Source organism: Ictalurus punctatus, chromosome 25, assembly GCF_001660625.3.
Source record: "Ictalurus punctatus breed USDA103 chromosome 25, Coco_2.0, whole genome shotgun sequence".
Classification (NCBI taxonomy): Eukaryota; Metazoa; Chordata; class Actinopteri; order Siluriformes; family Ictaluridae; genus Ictalurus; species Ictalurus punctatus.
Window position 1 is genome coordinate 17,038,891 of NC_030440.2, and position 15,460 is coordinate 17,054,350.

Here is a 15,460-nt window from a genome sequence, read left to right on the forward strand (position 1 = left end):
AAACAAACAAACAAACAAACAAACAAACACAATGTTTACAGCTCGAGTCTGAATTCATTTAGAAATATCACATCCATGCATCTTATTGTTGTCCGTTTAACGGTTATTGTCCTTCCTTTTATGGTCACTGCACGTGCGATTGACTTTTTTTTTTTTTTTTTTTTTAAAGGAACGGAATCACGCGGAGGTGAGAGGAGTGGAACCCTCAGCGCGCGCGGCAGCCGTTGACAAACCACGTCAACCGAAATGCAAATTAGCCGCTGTAGCTTTTCTCTCGTTTTAGCTTTGTGTGTGTGTGTGTGTGTGTGTGTGTGTCACCGGGGATGTAACGAGATCTTCTCCGTTCTCCCGGTGATGGGTTTGAAATAATGTTAAATCCCCTCTGATTTAACGCTCGCACTTGTCTGTGTTTAGTAAAACATGGCGAACATGGCCAAAACATTTCACGACTCGTCTTATCTCGGCGCGCGCATACCGCCAAACACTTCATTTGTTTTGGCACCCTCACCCCCGCCCTCCTCCTCCCTACACACATCCCTTCTCACCCCTCCACGCACGCACGCACGCACGCACACTAACCAACCCCTCCGGGGGAAGTAGCGAGAGAGCGAGCGAGCGTGTCCTCCCCCCCTCCTCACAACCGCCTGTGCGCCGTTTTTAAGGTTCTTTAGTCAGTCATGTGATTGTAACGTAACCCGACCGGAAAACACCGACAACCATCGCCGCCAATGCTGCGTCTGAGAGGAACAGAGCAGCTGCGCCGCGACCAACGGACCGAGAGTCCCCGGTAACAAACACAACGCCGTCGCCCGACCCCACGCGCTCACACGGAGGAAAGGTACCGTTCTTCATTTCGGTTTGTTTTTAAATCTCGAGTCACGTGCTGCTCACCGGCTAAAACGTAAACTAAAACATTTCCCGTTTCTACAGATCGGTGAAGTTGGAGCGTTTTATTCGGAGACTAGCTCTCTACCCCTTCCTCTCTCTCTCTCTCTCTCTCTCTCTCTCTGTGTGTGTGTGTGTTTCACGAGGCTCCGTTTATTTTTCTGCTCGCGAGTTTGCCGTTAACGTGTATATGTATGTGTGATATGTTTTAGAGCCATTTTCACTTCACGCGAATTCGGACATGGCCGCTTTCACAAACCGCACGCGCAGGAGCGTTTCGTTTATGAGGCTTATTTTCAGTTTGTTGAAAGAGGGGAAAAAACGAACTACGGAAGTGGTCTCTCGCTCGCGCTCGCTCTCTCTCTCTCTCTCTGCGGGAGATCTGTCCGGTCCACGTGTCTGCAACTGGGGGCGGGGCTAACTGCCAACATTAGCGCGAGCGCAGTTTACACACATTTATTCAAAATTCAAAAATTAAATTACACAGCAGGTGTGTGTTTGTTTGTTTGTGTGTGTTTTTGGAGCGACCATTATTCACACGTTTATCTTTAATAGCAGTGTTTATTATTATTATTATTATTATTATTATTATTATTATTATTATTATTATGTTGTTGTTGTTGTTGTTGTTGTTTATATCTTTAACGGTTCTTAGAGACCTAGTTTAACTCTCCCCCCTCCCCTTTTTAAATGCCCCTGAAGTCAAAATTGGTGTTTCAGAGTTGTTGTTGTTGTTGTTGTTGTTTGTATCGATCCCTTCATGTTAGCGACGACAGTGTTGGTGGTATATATTTAAAATATCGAAATAAAAATAAAGTTTGGATGTTCGATTTATTTATTTATTTATTTATTTATTTATTTATTTATTTATTTATTTATTAGATAGTTGCATCCTGGAGAACTAGCTATTAAAATATTTTGATGACTTATCCTGTACTAGTCTTGTATTCGACCAATTACAACGTTTCTGTCCTACCCCTGGGGGCGGAGCTTGCTCTCCAGTAGCACTTCATGAGGAATAATGGTGGTTCATCGGTGTGTTTCTGGCTGTGCGTCTTTTTCTTCTCGCACACCGTTCCCTTTTCCAGCCATCGCTTAGTGAACAACAGACGGTTGGAGTTTATTTATTTGGAAGTGGGCGGAGTTTGTGCGGCGTCGGCGGTTATGTGACTATTTCGGAGGAGGGTTGGTCAGAGCACCTCCGGACTGATCGAGACCAAGGTAATATGATTTTATCAGCCACTCGGGAGCGTCAGATGTGTCCAGATGATATCCTTGATGCGCTCTGTTACCGTAAGCATCGCTGACGATCAACTTCGCCTGACTCCAAAAACACACGACATCGCGTCGTCTAGATCGTCGGCATGCGTGGGCGATGAGAAATCCTCCACAGATGGAAAAAAGCTCTCGTTAATCTTACTACATATTGAGCTAGTTCACTAAGCTACTGTCAGGTTTATTTAGATTGGGCGGGGGGGTGTGGGCGTATCTCACACTCTATTGGCTGCTGTGTAAATCAGTTGAGCACTTCAAAATGCGACCGTTCTGACTTCCTGGCTCACAAGAAAATAATAAAAGGTGATATGAAGATATAATATCAAAATCGTGATAAATTATGGCCTGGTATGCTGCTCTTCTTTTTAAGATATCTTAAAAACGTACATTTAAAAAAAAAAAATGACAGATTGACTGGAAGCAGCTCATTTCATAGTCAATTTTTCCCTCCTTTCTGGCGTTAAATGGGTTTTTTTGTATTTATTAAAAAAGGTACAGGCTATATTTTTGTAGACTTTATTTAAAATGTCACGTCTTTAGACTCCAGGCAGTATGTAAGAAGACCGGTGTGTCGAGAATCGCGATATGGTATTTTCGAAAATACCATATCGCCCCGCCCCTTTCGCTGGCCAGCATGACTATTTAAAAATGTCAGGATTTACTCGAGCCTGTTTACAATGTTTAAAACCTGTCAGACGGATCAAATTGAAATTTTGTAAACAAATACGAGAAGTCAACAAATAGTGGTGGGGGTTTTTCGGAGCTTCAGCTGTTTGTGACAATGCTACAGTGATACCGGAGTCAGCTGAAAGCTCCGACTTCCTGCTTTTTCAGCTAAAGCATCATACCCAGGCAGTTCACTGAAGGGGAAAGGACGCAATATGTGATTGTTTTGGATAGAGCTTGCCTCTGCTTCGGTAAACAAAATGGAGGCGTTTATTGTTAGTAATCAGCTCCCACACCGACCTTTCACCTCGGTGTTTTCCTAATGTTGTTAACGCCCATCTAGGGCGAATTCAATCTCATTCAACCACATACGATCGTTTTTTTTTTTCTACGCGGTAATATTTTAGTGGCAGTTTAATAAAGCCTTGTTTTTCACGAGCGTGGGCGTCCATATTCCTGTAGAGCTACATCGCTGGACAAAACCCCAAATAAATTTTCCCTCACTTACTATGCTGAGCTGTTTTCTGTCTTCAAACCTGAATTATTCACTGATCAGTATACATGCTTTGACTAACATTTAAAAAAAAACAACAACAACAATAGCACCCGCGGTATTTTTTCCCCTCCCCACGTTCTCTCTCAGCAGAGCCGAGCGTCACATGACCAATCACGTGGCTCAGAAAGCGTGGTCGCTGACGGTGCTGCTTAGCTATCTCGGATTTTAAGCGCCGCGAGCTGACAAGCCAGGGTTCAGGGTCCTAAGGTCACGCGTTGACGAGGATCCGTACTTTAAAACCACACGTCACGGATACGCGCGGAGGAAAGCCGTAAATCACAGCCGAGTCGTTACGATCCCATCAGCACGAGAAGCGAAAAGATCCGATCGTGTGCGCCCGACACGATAGGAGCGCCTCTGCCATGAGGTTATTCTGACTCGGGTCCCGCGAAAAAGATTCACACTTCCTCAAATAGTGTTCCTGCAGGCGGTGTTGGTTTCGATAGCGTATTTCATGTCTGAACCTCAGAGGTCAATCGGAAAGTAAAACGTGTCTGATTTCGATGTCCCAGTGAAATTAGTGATATTTTATGACTCGCTGCGATCATGATATCACGTGTTTTTGCCATACGAACCACCCTGGATAATACGTATAGGCGCTATCTCTACAAGGGAACATCACCTCGAAGGGAAAGTTTCGAAATGTCAGCGTTTTCATTTTCGAAGACGCCAAACATGGACTGGGCATTTAAACGACCTTAAATGTATTTACATGACCCGTGGAAAGGTTACGCGCAGGTGCGTGAGTATTTTATTTTTTTTTTTGGCGAGAAAGCGATTTAAAAGGCGGTAACCTGAGGGGAAGGCGAAACTAAAAGACATGCGTGTTTGCTGTAACGCCGTATATAATCCTCCCGTCCCCGAGGGTCCACCCGCTTTGCGGCCCCTCAGCCGCCATTCAGGTTTGATCAGCCGACGTGGGCCGTCCTGCTGGTGCTCAGCAATGCGGCGTAACCGGTACGCTTCGTACGCATCGGTGGATTTCTGTCAGCCTCCACGTAGCGAGAAATAAACATACAGGGACCCGGCACCTAAAAGCCTTCACATTCCGAGACGGCGAAAAATATCACATCGCGATCCCCGGAGACGTTTGTACGGAACGTGATACGTGTAGATTTGCGGCGAACTCTCGGGCGGAAAACGGCTACGTTTAGCGACGCTCTTTCGAAAAAGAGAAAGATGACGTCTCCAGACGGATCGTTTTACAGTGACGCCGTACCGTGATAACGTCATCACTCGCAGCCGTCACCGAAATGGACGTTTTATGATTTAGGTTGCCAGAGCAGTAGTCGTGAGATCCGACCAGGAGAAAAAAACGCCACTTGTTCAGTCAACTTAAACCCTAAAAATGTTTTTAAAAAAAAACCCGACAAAAAACGTGAATGAGAGCTAAAAGTGCTAGCACCTCGGTGTTAAAACGCAGCGCGTTGATTACAAGGCGTTAAATCTTGTTAGTAAAGTTGTACGTGGATGTTTTTGTAGGCGAAACCGGATGAGGAATTCCCGCCAGGTTTTCCCGGAATTTTTCCGCTGATTTTTCTCCGTACTCGCGTGTGAATGTCGCGACACGATCAGCCATAAATACTCCAAGGCGAAGCTCGCCGAGAGCCGAAAGCGATAAAACGACAGCTACGCGACACGCGGTAAATCTTCCAGTAATGCAGCTCGGCCATCGCAGCTCATGAGCGCCTACCACAGACACACGCGGGCTCTCGCTCCTTTCATATGGCGCCACGACGTAGGCCGAAGCGTCTTACGGTTTCAGAGGGACGTGAGCGCTCCCGGACGTTTCGAGGCGGACGAGCGGTTTCCGGAAACGCCGGCGAAGACGGAGTGCGTTTCAGATCTGTCCGGATTAACGTGGGCGAAGCCTTATACACGCGTCACACGTTTACGCAAACCTAGACTACAAACGTTCTTTATCCCCAACTCACTCGATTTTCACGAGCGCCACACATCCTGTGAGTTCACGCGTCTCAGCCAAATCGGCACCGTTTAAAGCAGGGACACGGTCCCGTCCGAAAGTATCGGAACGGCGAGGACGGTTCGTCTGTTTCTGCCGGAGATTGAAGACGTCCGGGTTTGAGATCAATAGATGAATACGAGGAGAGTTTCCCGGGGTTTATATGTAGACGTGTTCGACGACGTAGGACGTGGGACGTTCCGTATCAAACGACGCGATCTCTAGGCGAGCATAAATATTGGAACACGCGCCTGACGGGTTTTTTTTCTTGTTCCCCAGGTGCGTCCTGTTAGACCGACTGTTTAAACAGTTAATAGCGCTGAACATGTCTTGGTTTTAGCCTTCAGCTTCACCTGCGAAGACTGCATTGTTGTTCAAAAGGTTAAGTCAACATGAAGATCAGAGAGCTGTGTATGGGAGCCATGTTGGAGCTGAGATGAGAAAAAGAACGAAACCACCGGTTCACTGAGGAACTAGACACCGAACGAGTGTCCACGGAAAACACCGACGGCAGCCGATGACCGAGACATCCGTTCCTTACTGCACCTTTTAAGGATATTTCCTCATTTCAGCAGACGGTTTCGTAACCGTGACGGAAAGCTTGTCGAAGCGGTATCACGCCGTGCTGTAACACACGTTGTTCCGAAGAACTGGTAAATAATTTTCCGCGCCTGTATATCAAACCGGTTGTTTATGAAGTCGGGTCGAGTTTACTCCGGCCTCTTTTGTGTTCCGCATTTCAGTCACGCGAACGGCATCTCCACTCCACGTCCCCTGTCTAATTATAGCGCCCCTCCCCGGGACTTTTCCCCCCTCCGTCCCCTTGAGAAAAACGGCGTTTGAGATCGTGGGTCAATACGAAAACTACCCATAAACACCCGCCGTGTTCCGTTTCCCCATAGCGAGCAAACATCCTGACGCACCGCTCGGAGCCTCGGATCAATACGCGCGTCTCGTAAACAATTAGACGGAGGATATTTATATATCTATATGTATATAATTATATCACACACAGTCCGTATATAAAAGTATATGGCGCTTTTTATGTGGTAAATAAATGTATTCGGTAAGAACCTGATGCTCTTTATGACAAGAAAGTAGATTTGTAGTGTCCAGCTCGCAGTGTGTTTCATGTCTACCGTGTGTGTGTGTGTGTGTGTGTTCTTTTTTTTGTGTGGTTCATTGTGGTCTGCAGTAGACCGGAAGCTGACTCGTCATCTCTGCTCCCCCTCTGTGTAGGTGGAAGTATGGAGCTGGCCAACCATGGTCTTATCCTCCTGCAGCAGCTCAACGCGCAGAGGGAGTTCGGCTTCCTGTGTGACTGCACGGTCGCCATCGGTGACGTCTTCTTCAAAGCACACAAGGCCGTGCTGGCCGCCTTCTCCAACTACTTCAGAATGTTATTCATTCACCAGGACAGGTAAGTGGACACGTGACCAGACAAGCCCGATAGTCCGCCTACGGAGATCAAGCAGACGTCCTCGTCTATCGAGGGCGTACCGTCCGAACCGACGTCTATCAGCTTTTAAAAGTATGGCGAATCACGTACCGTAAATGATTTTTGAGCGTGTAAACGCACGCACTGAAGGAACAAAAGGAATAGGAAACTTTTTTCTTTCTGAGAGTACACTACGACCCCAATTCCAAAACGGTAGGGACGCTGTGTGAGAACGTCGGTTAAAAACAGAGTCTCGTAAACCCGTACGTCATCCGCAGTGGATTATGGGAAATGTAGCAAAATATATCAACCGCGTAAACGGTTTCGGAAATGTACCGTTTTAAGGGTGGGGAAAAATCGGGTCGTTCCGATTTCATTGCGAGACGTCAAAAAGAAGTTGGGACAGGGACGACAAAAGGCCGGAGAAGTAAGTGTCGGTGAAAAAGAAAGAGCTGGAGGAAGATTTTGAAAGTAATTGGGGACAGGTCAGTATGATGATTGGGTACAAACAGAGTATCTCCGAGAGGCGGAGTCTTTCAGAAATGAATATGGGATGGAAGCAGATGTTGCTGTAAAGCCTGTATACACCTTTCAGCACTGATGGTGTATTTCCAGATGTGCACGCTGCTCATTCCATTGGCGCTGATGCGCCCCCGTACCATCAGAGACGCAGGCTGTTGTGCTGAGCGCTGATAACAATCCGGACGGTCCCTCTCCTCTTCCGTCCTCTTTAGTTTAGAGGACACGGCGTCCATGGTTTCCAAAAAGAATTTCAGATCTCCATTCGTCTGACCACAGAACAGTTTTCCACGTCACCCCGGTCCATTTTAAATGAGTTTTGGCCCGGAGAAGATCCGGATCACGTTCACATACGGCTTCTTCTTTGCACGATGGAACTCTAACCGGCGTTCGTGGACGGCACGGAGCACCGTGTTCACAGTCGATGGAAGCAGACGCCGCTCTAAAACCTAACACTCAGATTTCCAGCCTTTCGTTGCCCCCGTCCCAACTCTTTTGAGACATCATCGAATTCAAAACGACCTCATTTTTTTTCCGTTCCCTAAAAATTCTACACGTCCTCAGTTTACACGTCGGGTGTGTTTTCTATGTTCCGCTGCGAATAACGTGCGGGTTTATGCGATTTTCAAATCGTCACGTTCCGTTTCTCTTGACATTTTAGACAGCGTCCCAACGTTTTTGGAATCGGGGCTGTAGATCACACTAGCTCCCCCCTCCCCCTCCCATCACATCCTGTACCACGCAGGGCTAACACGTGCTTCCCCTGAGACACACGACGCCAGCTAACGGCATCTTTTCGATCTTCTGCTCGTGGCTACATCACGGGCTAGACTCCCCGGCCTTATCGTGATTCAGACTCGAGCACCAACCCTTTCGTGCATGAATTATTTACACGCATGTCCAGATTCTTTTACATATTCTTACAGGTCATACGTTTACATACGCCTTGCAAATCTGCGTTTAGTTTTTTTCAAAATCGGGATTTTCGTGATCCGTCTTATTTTGTTAACAGCGTTAAGATTGAGCAGAGTCTGCGAGGGGTGTGCAAACTTTTGCACACAACTGTGTGTGTGCGTGTATATATATATATGTATATATGTATGGTTACTCACTGCGATGCCAGTACAAGTGGGTTAAACACCCCAAACACCTCAGTGTCACCGCTGAATTTGTGAAAATGACCCGCGGGTCAAAAATAACCATCCGACAGCGTCCTGTGGTCAAAAACTGGACCACTCGGCCCAGCGCCACACACGCTAACGTTACTCTACTGACCCTGGAATGCTTTCTGAACAGCGATTTGTTAAAAGAAAATTCCGTCTGCATTTCATATACGCTTTGTAAGGTCACACGAGCAGCGTGCGGCGAGACCGGTAACGCCACCGGTTGAAGTGGTTGACGGTTTTATTCGGGTCGCTCGGTACTTCGCCGATGCGTGAAAGCGTAGAATTGAACGCGACGGTAGTTCCGGCTGTAAACATCATGAACATGATCTGTTTACAGGAACGCTCTGGTATTGTTACTACACTAAGCGCTGACACAAGTATAATAACGGTCTTTATTATTCATGAATAATAATATGATCTATTCCCGGTCACATTTGATTGGTCGACGAGAAGCTGTTCGTCGAGTTCATTGTGGTTTTGTTGTGCTGTTTTTGTGTTTCTTTCCTCCCACTCCAGCGACTGTGTTCGGTTAAAGCCCGCAGACATCCAGCCCGATATCTTCAGCTACCTCCTGAACCTGATGTACACTGGCAAACTGGCCCCGCAGCTCATCGACCCGGCCCGGCTAGAGCAGGGCGTGAAGTTCCTGCACGCTTACCCCCTCATCCAGGAGGCTAGCCTAAACAGCCAGACCGCCTTCTCTCATCCCGAGCCCAGCATCCGGCTGAACACCTCTCTCTACGGCATCCAGATATCAGGCCAACAGGGGTCTCAGTCCGGCCGTCTGTCCACCAGGAGGCAGTCCTCACCCGTCGACTCGGACAGCACAGGCGTGCTCGATGGGAAAAGCTCGACCGCGAACGCGTCTCTGTCGTCAGGATCCAGACTGCAGCCGGACATGGAGGTCGAGGCAGCGGCGGTGAGCAGTAGCCAGTTCGGGAGAGAAGGCTCCGAGGCAGACGCGTCGTCCGGCGAAAGCTTGTCCGCCTTGACGAGCGCGAACCCTAACACCATCCTCCACGTGAAGCCCAGCATCATGAAACGAAGCTCGTCGTTCCGGAAGCACTACACCTGCCACATCTGCGGCAGTCGCTTCAACCAGCGGGCGGCTCTGAGGGAACACCTTCTCTGGCACGCCCAGGCTATGGCACCTCTAATGCTGGAGTCTGGAGGTGCCACCTCTCCCATACTTCCCGGAGGAGCTGCCACACCCGAGGTGGAGGAAGTCCTCACCGGCGTTGGAGCGTCCGCAGCCACTCCCATCATGGTGGACGTCGATGTCGAACAGCCCCTGTCTGGATCTAAAGTCTCGCCGAGGGGCGAGCCGGCCGTCTCGGTCCCGTCGTGCGCGGCCCAGCCCCAAGCGGACACGCCTCCTCCGTCCGACATCGCCGACATCGACAACCTAGAAGGCGTGGCCGACATCGAGCGAGAGGTGAAGAGACGGAAGTACGAGTGCCCCACCTGCGGACGCAAGTTCATCCAGAAGAGCCACTGGCGCGAACACATGTACATCCACACGGGAAAGCCGTACCGCTGCAGCGCCTGCGGGAAGAGCTTCTGCCGAGCCAATCAGGCAGCACGACACGTCTGCATGAGCCAAGGTGCGGAGTCGGCGTACACCATGGTAGACCGGCAGAGCATGGAGCTGTGCGCGGCGGACGACTCCAGCCAGATGGAGGCCCTGTTCCTGGGCTCCTCGGGAAGACCGTACAAGTGTAACATATGCGAAATGACCTTCACCAACCCGAACGAAGTCATCAAGCACACGTGCTTTAACCAGGGCGCGGTCTCGGAGGGAAGCGTCTCAGGAACGGCGGGGAGCGGCGTGAACACTGACAGAGCGGCCAAAGATGAGGGCTCCGATGTGTCTAGTGGTGGATCTTTAGTGATGGCCATTAAAACAGAGGAGGTCTTGGTAGATTAATAAAACGTCCATCCTATATCCATGGGTTTTTTTTTTCCTTTTCGTTTATCAATATCACACTTGTTTGTTGCAGAGCGTTTATTCCGATGTACAGCTTACGCTCTCGGAGTAGAACAGGAAATGGTTGTACCTATTATATGAAACCTTTTTTTTTTTTTTTTACTTTTCCACACCAGCAGGCGGTCGAGATGAGTTTATCACACCACGAAGCTCTTTTTTTTTTTATTTTATTTTTTCCCCCTCGTTCGGTGGAATTCGGGTCATTCACATGTTGCACGTTGTGGTTTAAGCCTTTCCTCTTTGTAACCGTCAACAGGAAGAGGAAGTAGTGAATTGCAATAACCCCACCTATGGTGAGGGCGTTCTCCTCGCCGCGTTCTCCTCGCCGCGTTCTCCTCACTGATTCTTACATCCTCGTATGATTTTATGACATTTAAAGCAATAGCCAGCAGCATATAACCATCACTATATTCTGCTTCTATTATTATTATTATTATTATTATTACTATTATTATTATTTCTACCGGCCAAAGAGTGTTAGAGCAGTTTATTTCGTCTTCCCTGATAAACCGAATCGTTTTTTTTTTCTTTTCTTGTCCCTCAGCTTGGATGATTTTGTGTGAAAGAGCATCAGTTACTCCATCGTAATAAAGTTATAGAGTTCGAAATCCGCTAGCTATGATCTCCGCTAAGAGCTCACTTGCCAAGGTAGAGCTATTATTATTATTATTATTATTATTATTATTTTTAAATGAAAAACAATGATCTGTGTGCCAACACAATTCCCCAGTTTGAAACAAACATTTTGTTTTGAGTTCTTTCCATTTTTAAAGGATGCAAGTTGATCTGGAACCATTCTCAGTAAATGTTTACAGATGTGCCATCTTTTTTATTTTATTTTTATTTTAACATTATTTACTTTGTATTTTAATTTTAATTTTTTTGGAATGTATCCGATGACCTGTTACTGATTTTCTGTTTTGAACCTTCACGTGTATCGATGTCTCAGTTTGAAGGGAGATTTTTACCGTTTGTTTATTCGCGGGGGAAAAAAAAAAAGTTTGTAAAAAGCCCTTATTTGTTTTTTTTTTTTTTGTTTTTTTTTCTTTCCAAATTTTATACACAGTACTATATTTACAAAGAATATTTTATATTACAAATGTTGTATATTGCATAAAGTGCATCGAGCGTAGAATATAATCAATTTTTAGTGTAGCACGAGTGTATGTACATTTTGTTCGTCTCTGAGTAACGGGTCTTATATTAATATTTTAACGCGACCCCCCTTCCCCCTCCCCTCCTCTCCCCCTCCCCTCCCCCTTCATTATCTGCTGTCGCTTATTGTTCGCTCCTCGTTCAGCTGTCCATGCACTGAAATTTAGGGACCTGACTACTTTTTATGAAATTTTCGGAAGGCGTGACGATGCACTGGGAGTTGCAGTGGTTCTGTAGGGTTATAAACAGGCATCGGACATTCATAACGATGTTCTTTTGCAATCGCAACAAGTCAAATGTGCCGAAAAAGAAATGAGCAGCTTTACAAATAAGGAAATTGTTGTTGTTGTTGTTGTTGTTGTTGTTATTTTTATTTTATAGGTTGCTTCAGGAACAAGAAAATGGGACCATTGTTGTTTTTAAGAAAGTATTATTTCCTCGACAGAGCAGTGTAATTTTTTTTTTTTTTTGGTGAAGTTTCTGTATTAGGGCATTTTGTGAATTGAGTTACTACTGATTGGTCGACGACTGGGATTTTATGACGTGCTCCTCTTTTCTCGTAACGTTCCTTTATTTTCGACTCCCGGTGGTCGTGCATGTACAGAAATGACAGATGATATGCCATGCTTCGTTTTTGTTTCGCTTCGTTTTTTTTTTTTTTTTATATATATACTATTACATATCTCTTCATATGCAATTTGCTAATGTATTTTGTTCCGAGTTTATTTTCGAGGCAGTTACAGGGAGGGGGGTGGGGGGTGAAGGATCTTCCCTCCTCCGTCCCCTAAAAAAAAATGCACAAACTCCAAAGCGAAGGCAAAACATACAGTATACTGTGATCCGAAGCTCCTCAGGAAATGAACAACTGCCTCAGAATAAATGTGATTTGTGGTCGTCTGTCTATAACGAACAATAAATCTTCCCTGTAACGGTAATTGAAATCATTCCCATAAAGTGGACAAAATGAATAAACAATAAAACGTGACTGCAACAAAGCAGTAATTAATTCATCACTTTGCGTGCGTGTTGTAAAAGACCATTTGTGAATCTTCGGTTTGTAGGAGCTATGAAAGTTCTGACAAGCTCCTCCCACAAGAACAGGCCCCGCCCTCTAACCCACAAACTTCTTGGGCTTGGTTTATACTTGATTGTCTACGTATGTGTGTGTGTGTCAGAGGTAATATCCACTAAGGGGCAGTGTGGGGCGGAATAATTCCTGGATTACCCCTGGAATATCTTCCTTGACTAATTCTTCCGTTAACTATACTGGTTTAAAAGTTGTTCTCCGGAGATCAGTAAAGAAAACACGATCATCGCGTTACAGCACTAACTTTTATTTAAATGAAATATAGACATGGTTCTGTATCCATACTATTAACAGCTTGATGAATAATAATAATAATAATAATAATAATAAAAAGTGAAAAAAAAAAAACAGATCATGCTACATAACATCGTCTAATGCTCTCATTGGTTATTTAATATTACAGTATGACTCAAGATACGTAGGTATACAATTTGTACAAATGTAAGGAGCTTCACAGTAATATTTATTTTTATAAAATGCCGAGAACAAGGATGCGACCTGGGGGGGATTCATACAAGCCGTGATGATAGAAGAACATTCTTTGTTTTTGTTTTTTTTTGTTTGTTTTTTTTCCCTATTTTATCAAAATAAAGCGTCTTTGCAAGGGATTCTCACATCCTCTAATTTGCCTCCAGCACGCTAACACTGATAGTCACTGCTGCATCACTGAGACACGGTATATTGCATTTTATAATCAGCAGGATCACAAAGGTTACATTTAAAGAATTAAACGAAAGGACGATGCGATGCTTTGCGTGTACACGCCGATTGCAAATCTCAGCTCTGCTCAGATCAGATCTCATGCCTCTGAGCACTAAATGATTGTGGTTTCCAAAAAAAAAAAAAAAAAGTCAATTGTGAATAAATTGTTATTAAAGGTGATCATCATCGGAAGGAGTAATATTGTTAGTCTATGATACACAGATGAAAAATACAAATGCTTTTAGCGCAATACGAACAATGTTTGTAAAAAAAAAAACAAAAAAAAAAACAAATCTAACATAAATTGTGAATGCAAATTAATTTGATAAAAAAAAAGCTGGCTTCCTGTAGATGGCGCCAGTGCACTCGGAAACACTTTTCTGAAGATCTATAAGAACAACTTAAAAACAGTAAAAGAATACGTACTGTACTTCACGTGCCACTGAGCAGTGCTGTCGAATTGTGTTGTCATTTATTACCAAAAATCAATTCATTCATTCACGTATTATATTAAAGGTGAAAGCAGTGTTTTACTGAGAGCATGTGCTTCTCAAACATGGGAGAACTTACAAAAATTCACAGTCGAGAAATAAAGCAGGGTGTGTGTGCATATATATATATATATATATATATATATATATATATATATGCACAGTAGGAATGGAAATGATTATGCTGGCTCTCGTAAACACTCGGACGTTTAACTGCACACATGTACCATGTTTTGTAAAAAAACAAACAAAAAAAAAACAACAACCTTGGGACACCTGGGTGGCGTCATTAATTTCCAGGCTGTTTAGGACAAGGTTGGGATGACGGAATATTTTAGATATAAATACGATATAATATAAGATAAGATCTCACACACACACATACACACACACACACGCACGCACTTTTCTCCCCATCCGACAGCAGCCCTTCAGGACACAGTGACACCCTCTATGTAAGAATAAAATGCCAGAAAAAAATGAAAACAAATACAGACGAGTAACATCCGAACCCATCTTGAGTCATGTCATGGTGTGATGCTGTGGAGAGAACGTTCTCAAAGTGGGCTAGAACACGGATGTTGTGAATGAATAGATGTTATGGGATGGGTGGATGAGGCTCTGGATCGTCCTTCTGCTCTTGTATCTTCTCTAGAGCTTCCCGAACGACGACCTGATACGTGCAGCCTGTAAGACAACACGACAACACACACACACACACACACACACACACACACACAAAGAAAAGTAATGAGTATACGACATACATTAATGCTGGACCTGACAGGAATGACCCCTTACATCACCTTACAGAAAACTTTTTTTCAAAATCTAAACCGTTCTACGTTATTCGTCTGCTTATTTGGAGCGTCCACTTCACACGTCCCTTGTGTAAGTAAGTTGTTACTATGGAAACGATAACGTATTAGAACTACTGTCGGAGCTGCCGTTATAGAAAACTAATCAACACCTTCTGACCAATCGGAACCCAGAACTCAACAGTGCTGTGGAATAAAATGAGCAAATTACTCTCTCTCTCTCTTTCTCTAACCCCCCCCCCCCCCACTGTTTTTATGACTCAGCGAGTTTCACCACAGAGTGAGAGAGAGAGAGAGAGAGAGAGAATCATGCACCAAACCCCTGCTGCACTGCTATAATTCACACTCCGCTGGTCCACTGCAGTGCTGCATTAGGACTCATCAAAAATTTAACAGTCGCACCCATCTCTCCTCTACCTCGACCTCCATCTCCCTCCATGACCATAAACCCTGCTGCTGTCCCTTCCACTTATTATCTTTACATTTCTTTACATACTCCCCTTTCATTCATTCTTCAAAACAACCCTTTGTTATCTGTTTGAACTGAAGTCACCCTAAACGTGTATCTCTGTCCCTTTAGAAATGATCTATGTAGAATTATACGGCCGGTGGTATGACCGGAGACAGTCCGCTTTAAAATATGAATGAAGCGGCGTGTAACGCTCAACATGGCTGAAGTCCTGCTCTTTAGTAAAAAAAGACCCAATCGCCTTGCGCGTAAAGACGTTAACTGACGTATATGCAAAGCATAA

General features: G+C 45.1%; 2 protein-coding genes across 4 annotated transcripts in view; one reads left to right on the forward strand and one right to left on the reverse strand.

Moving 5' to 3' along the window:
* The first annotated feature begins 539 nt into the window (after window positions 1-539).
* zbtb2b (zinc finger and BTB domain containing 2b) lies at window positions 540-12,620 on the forward strand. Of its 2 annotated transcripts, none has more exons than XM_053675649.1 (3): window positions 540-838; window positions 6,541-6,765; window positions 8,985-12,620. In XM_053675649.1, exons 2-3 carry the CDS (start codon window positions 6,593-6,595, stop codon window positions 10,393-10,395), a joined length of 1,584 nt encoding a protein of 527 aa, XP_053531624.1. In that variant the 5' UTR covers window positions 540-838; window positions 6,541-6,592; the 3' UTR covers window positions 10,396-12,620. The 2 variants fall into 2 exon arrangements, with proteins under 2 accessions (XP_053531624.1, XP_017310995.1); XM_017455506.3 differs by having other exon boundaries at window positions 541-838; window positions 6,585-6,765.
* A 303-nt stretch (window positions 12,621-12,923) lies between these two features.
* akap12b (A kinase (PRKA) anchor protein 12b) overlaps window positions 12,924-15,460 on the reverse strand; it is a 62,029-nt gene continuing 59,492 nt past the window's right edge. For both annotated transcript variants that reach the window (XM_017455504.3, XM_017455505.2), the window contains one exon: window positions 12,924-14,577. The gene's annotated coding sequence lies outside the window, so the exon portion shown is untranslated. The remainder of the gene's footprint in view (window positions 14,578-15,460) is intronic.

Coding starts and splice junctions, on each gene's coding strand:
- zbtb2b (XM_053675649.1), top strand. CDS start 6,593: ATGGAGCTGGCCAACCATGGTCTTATCCTCCTGCAGCAGCTCAACGCG. Junction 6,766..8,984: donor TTATTCATTCACCAGGACAG/GTAAGTGGACAC, acceptor CTCCCACTCCAG/CGACTGTGTTCGGTTAAAGC.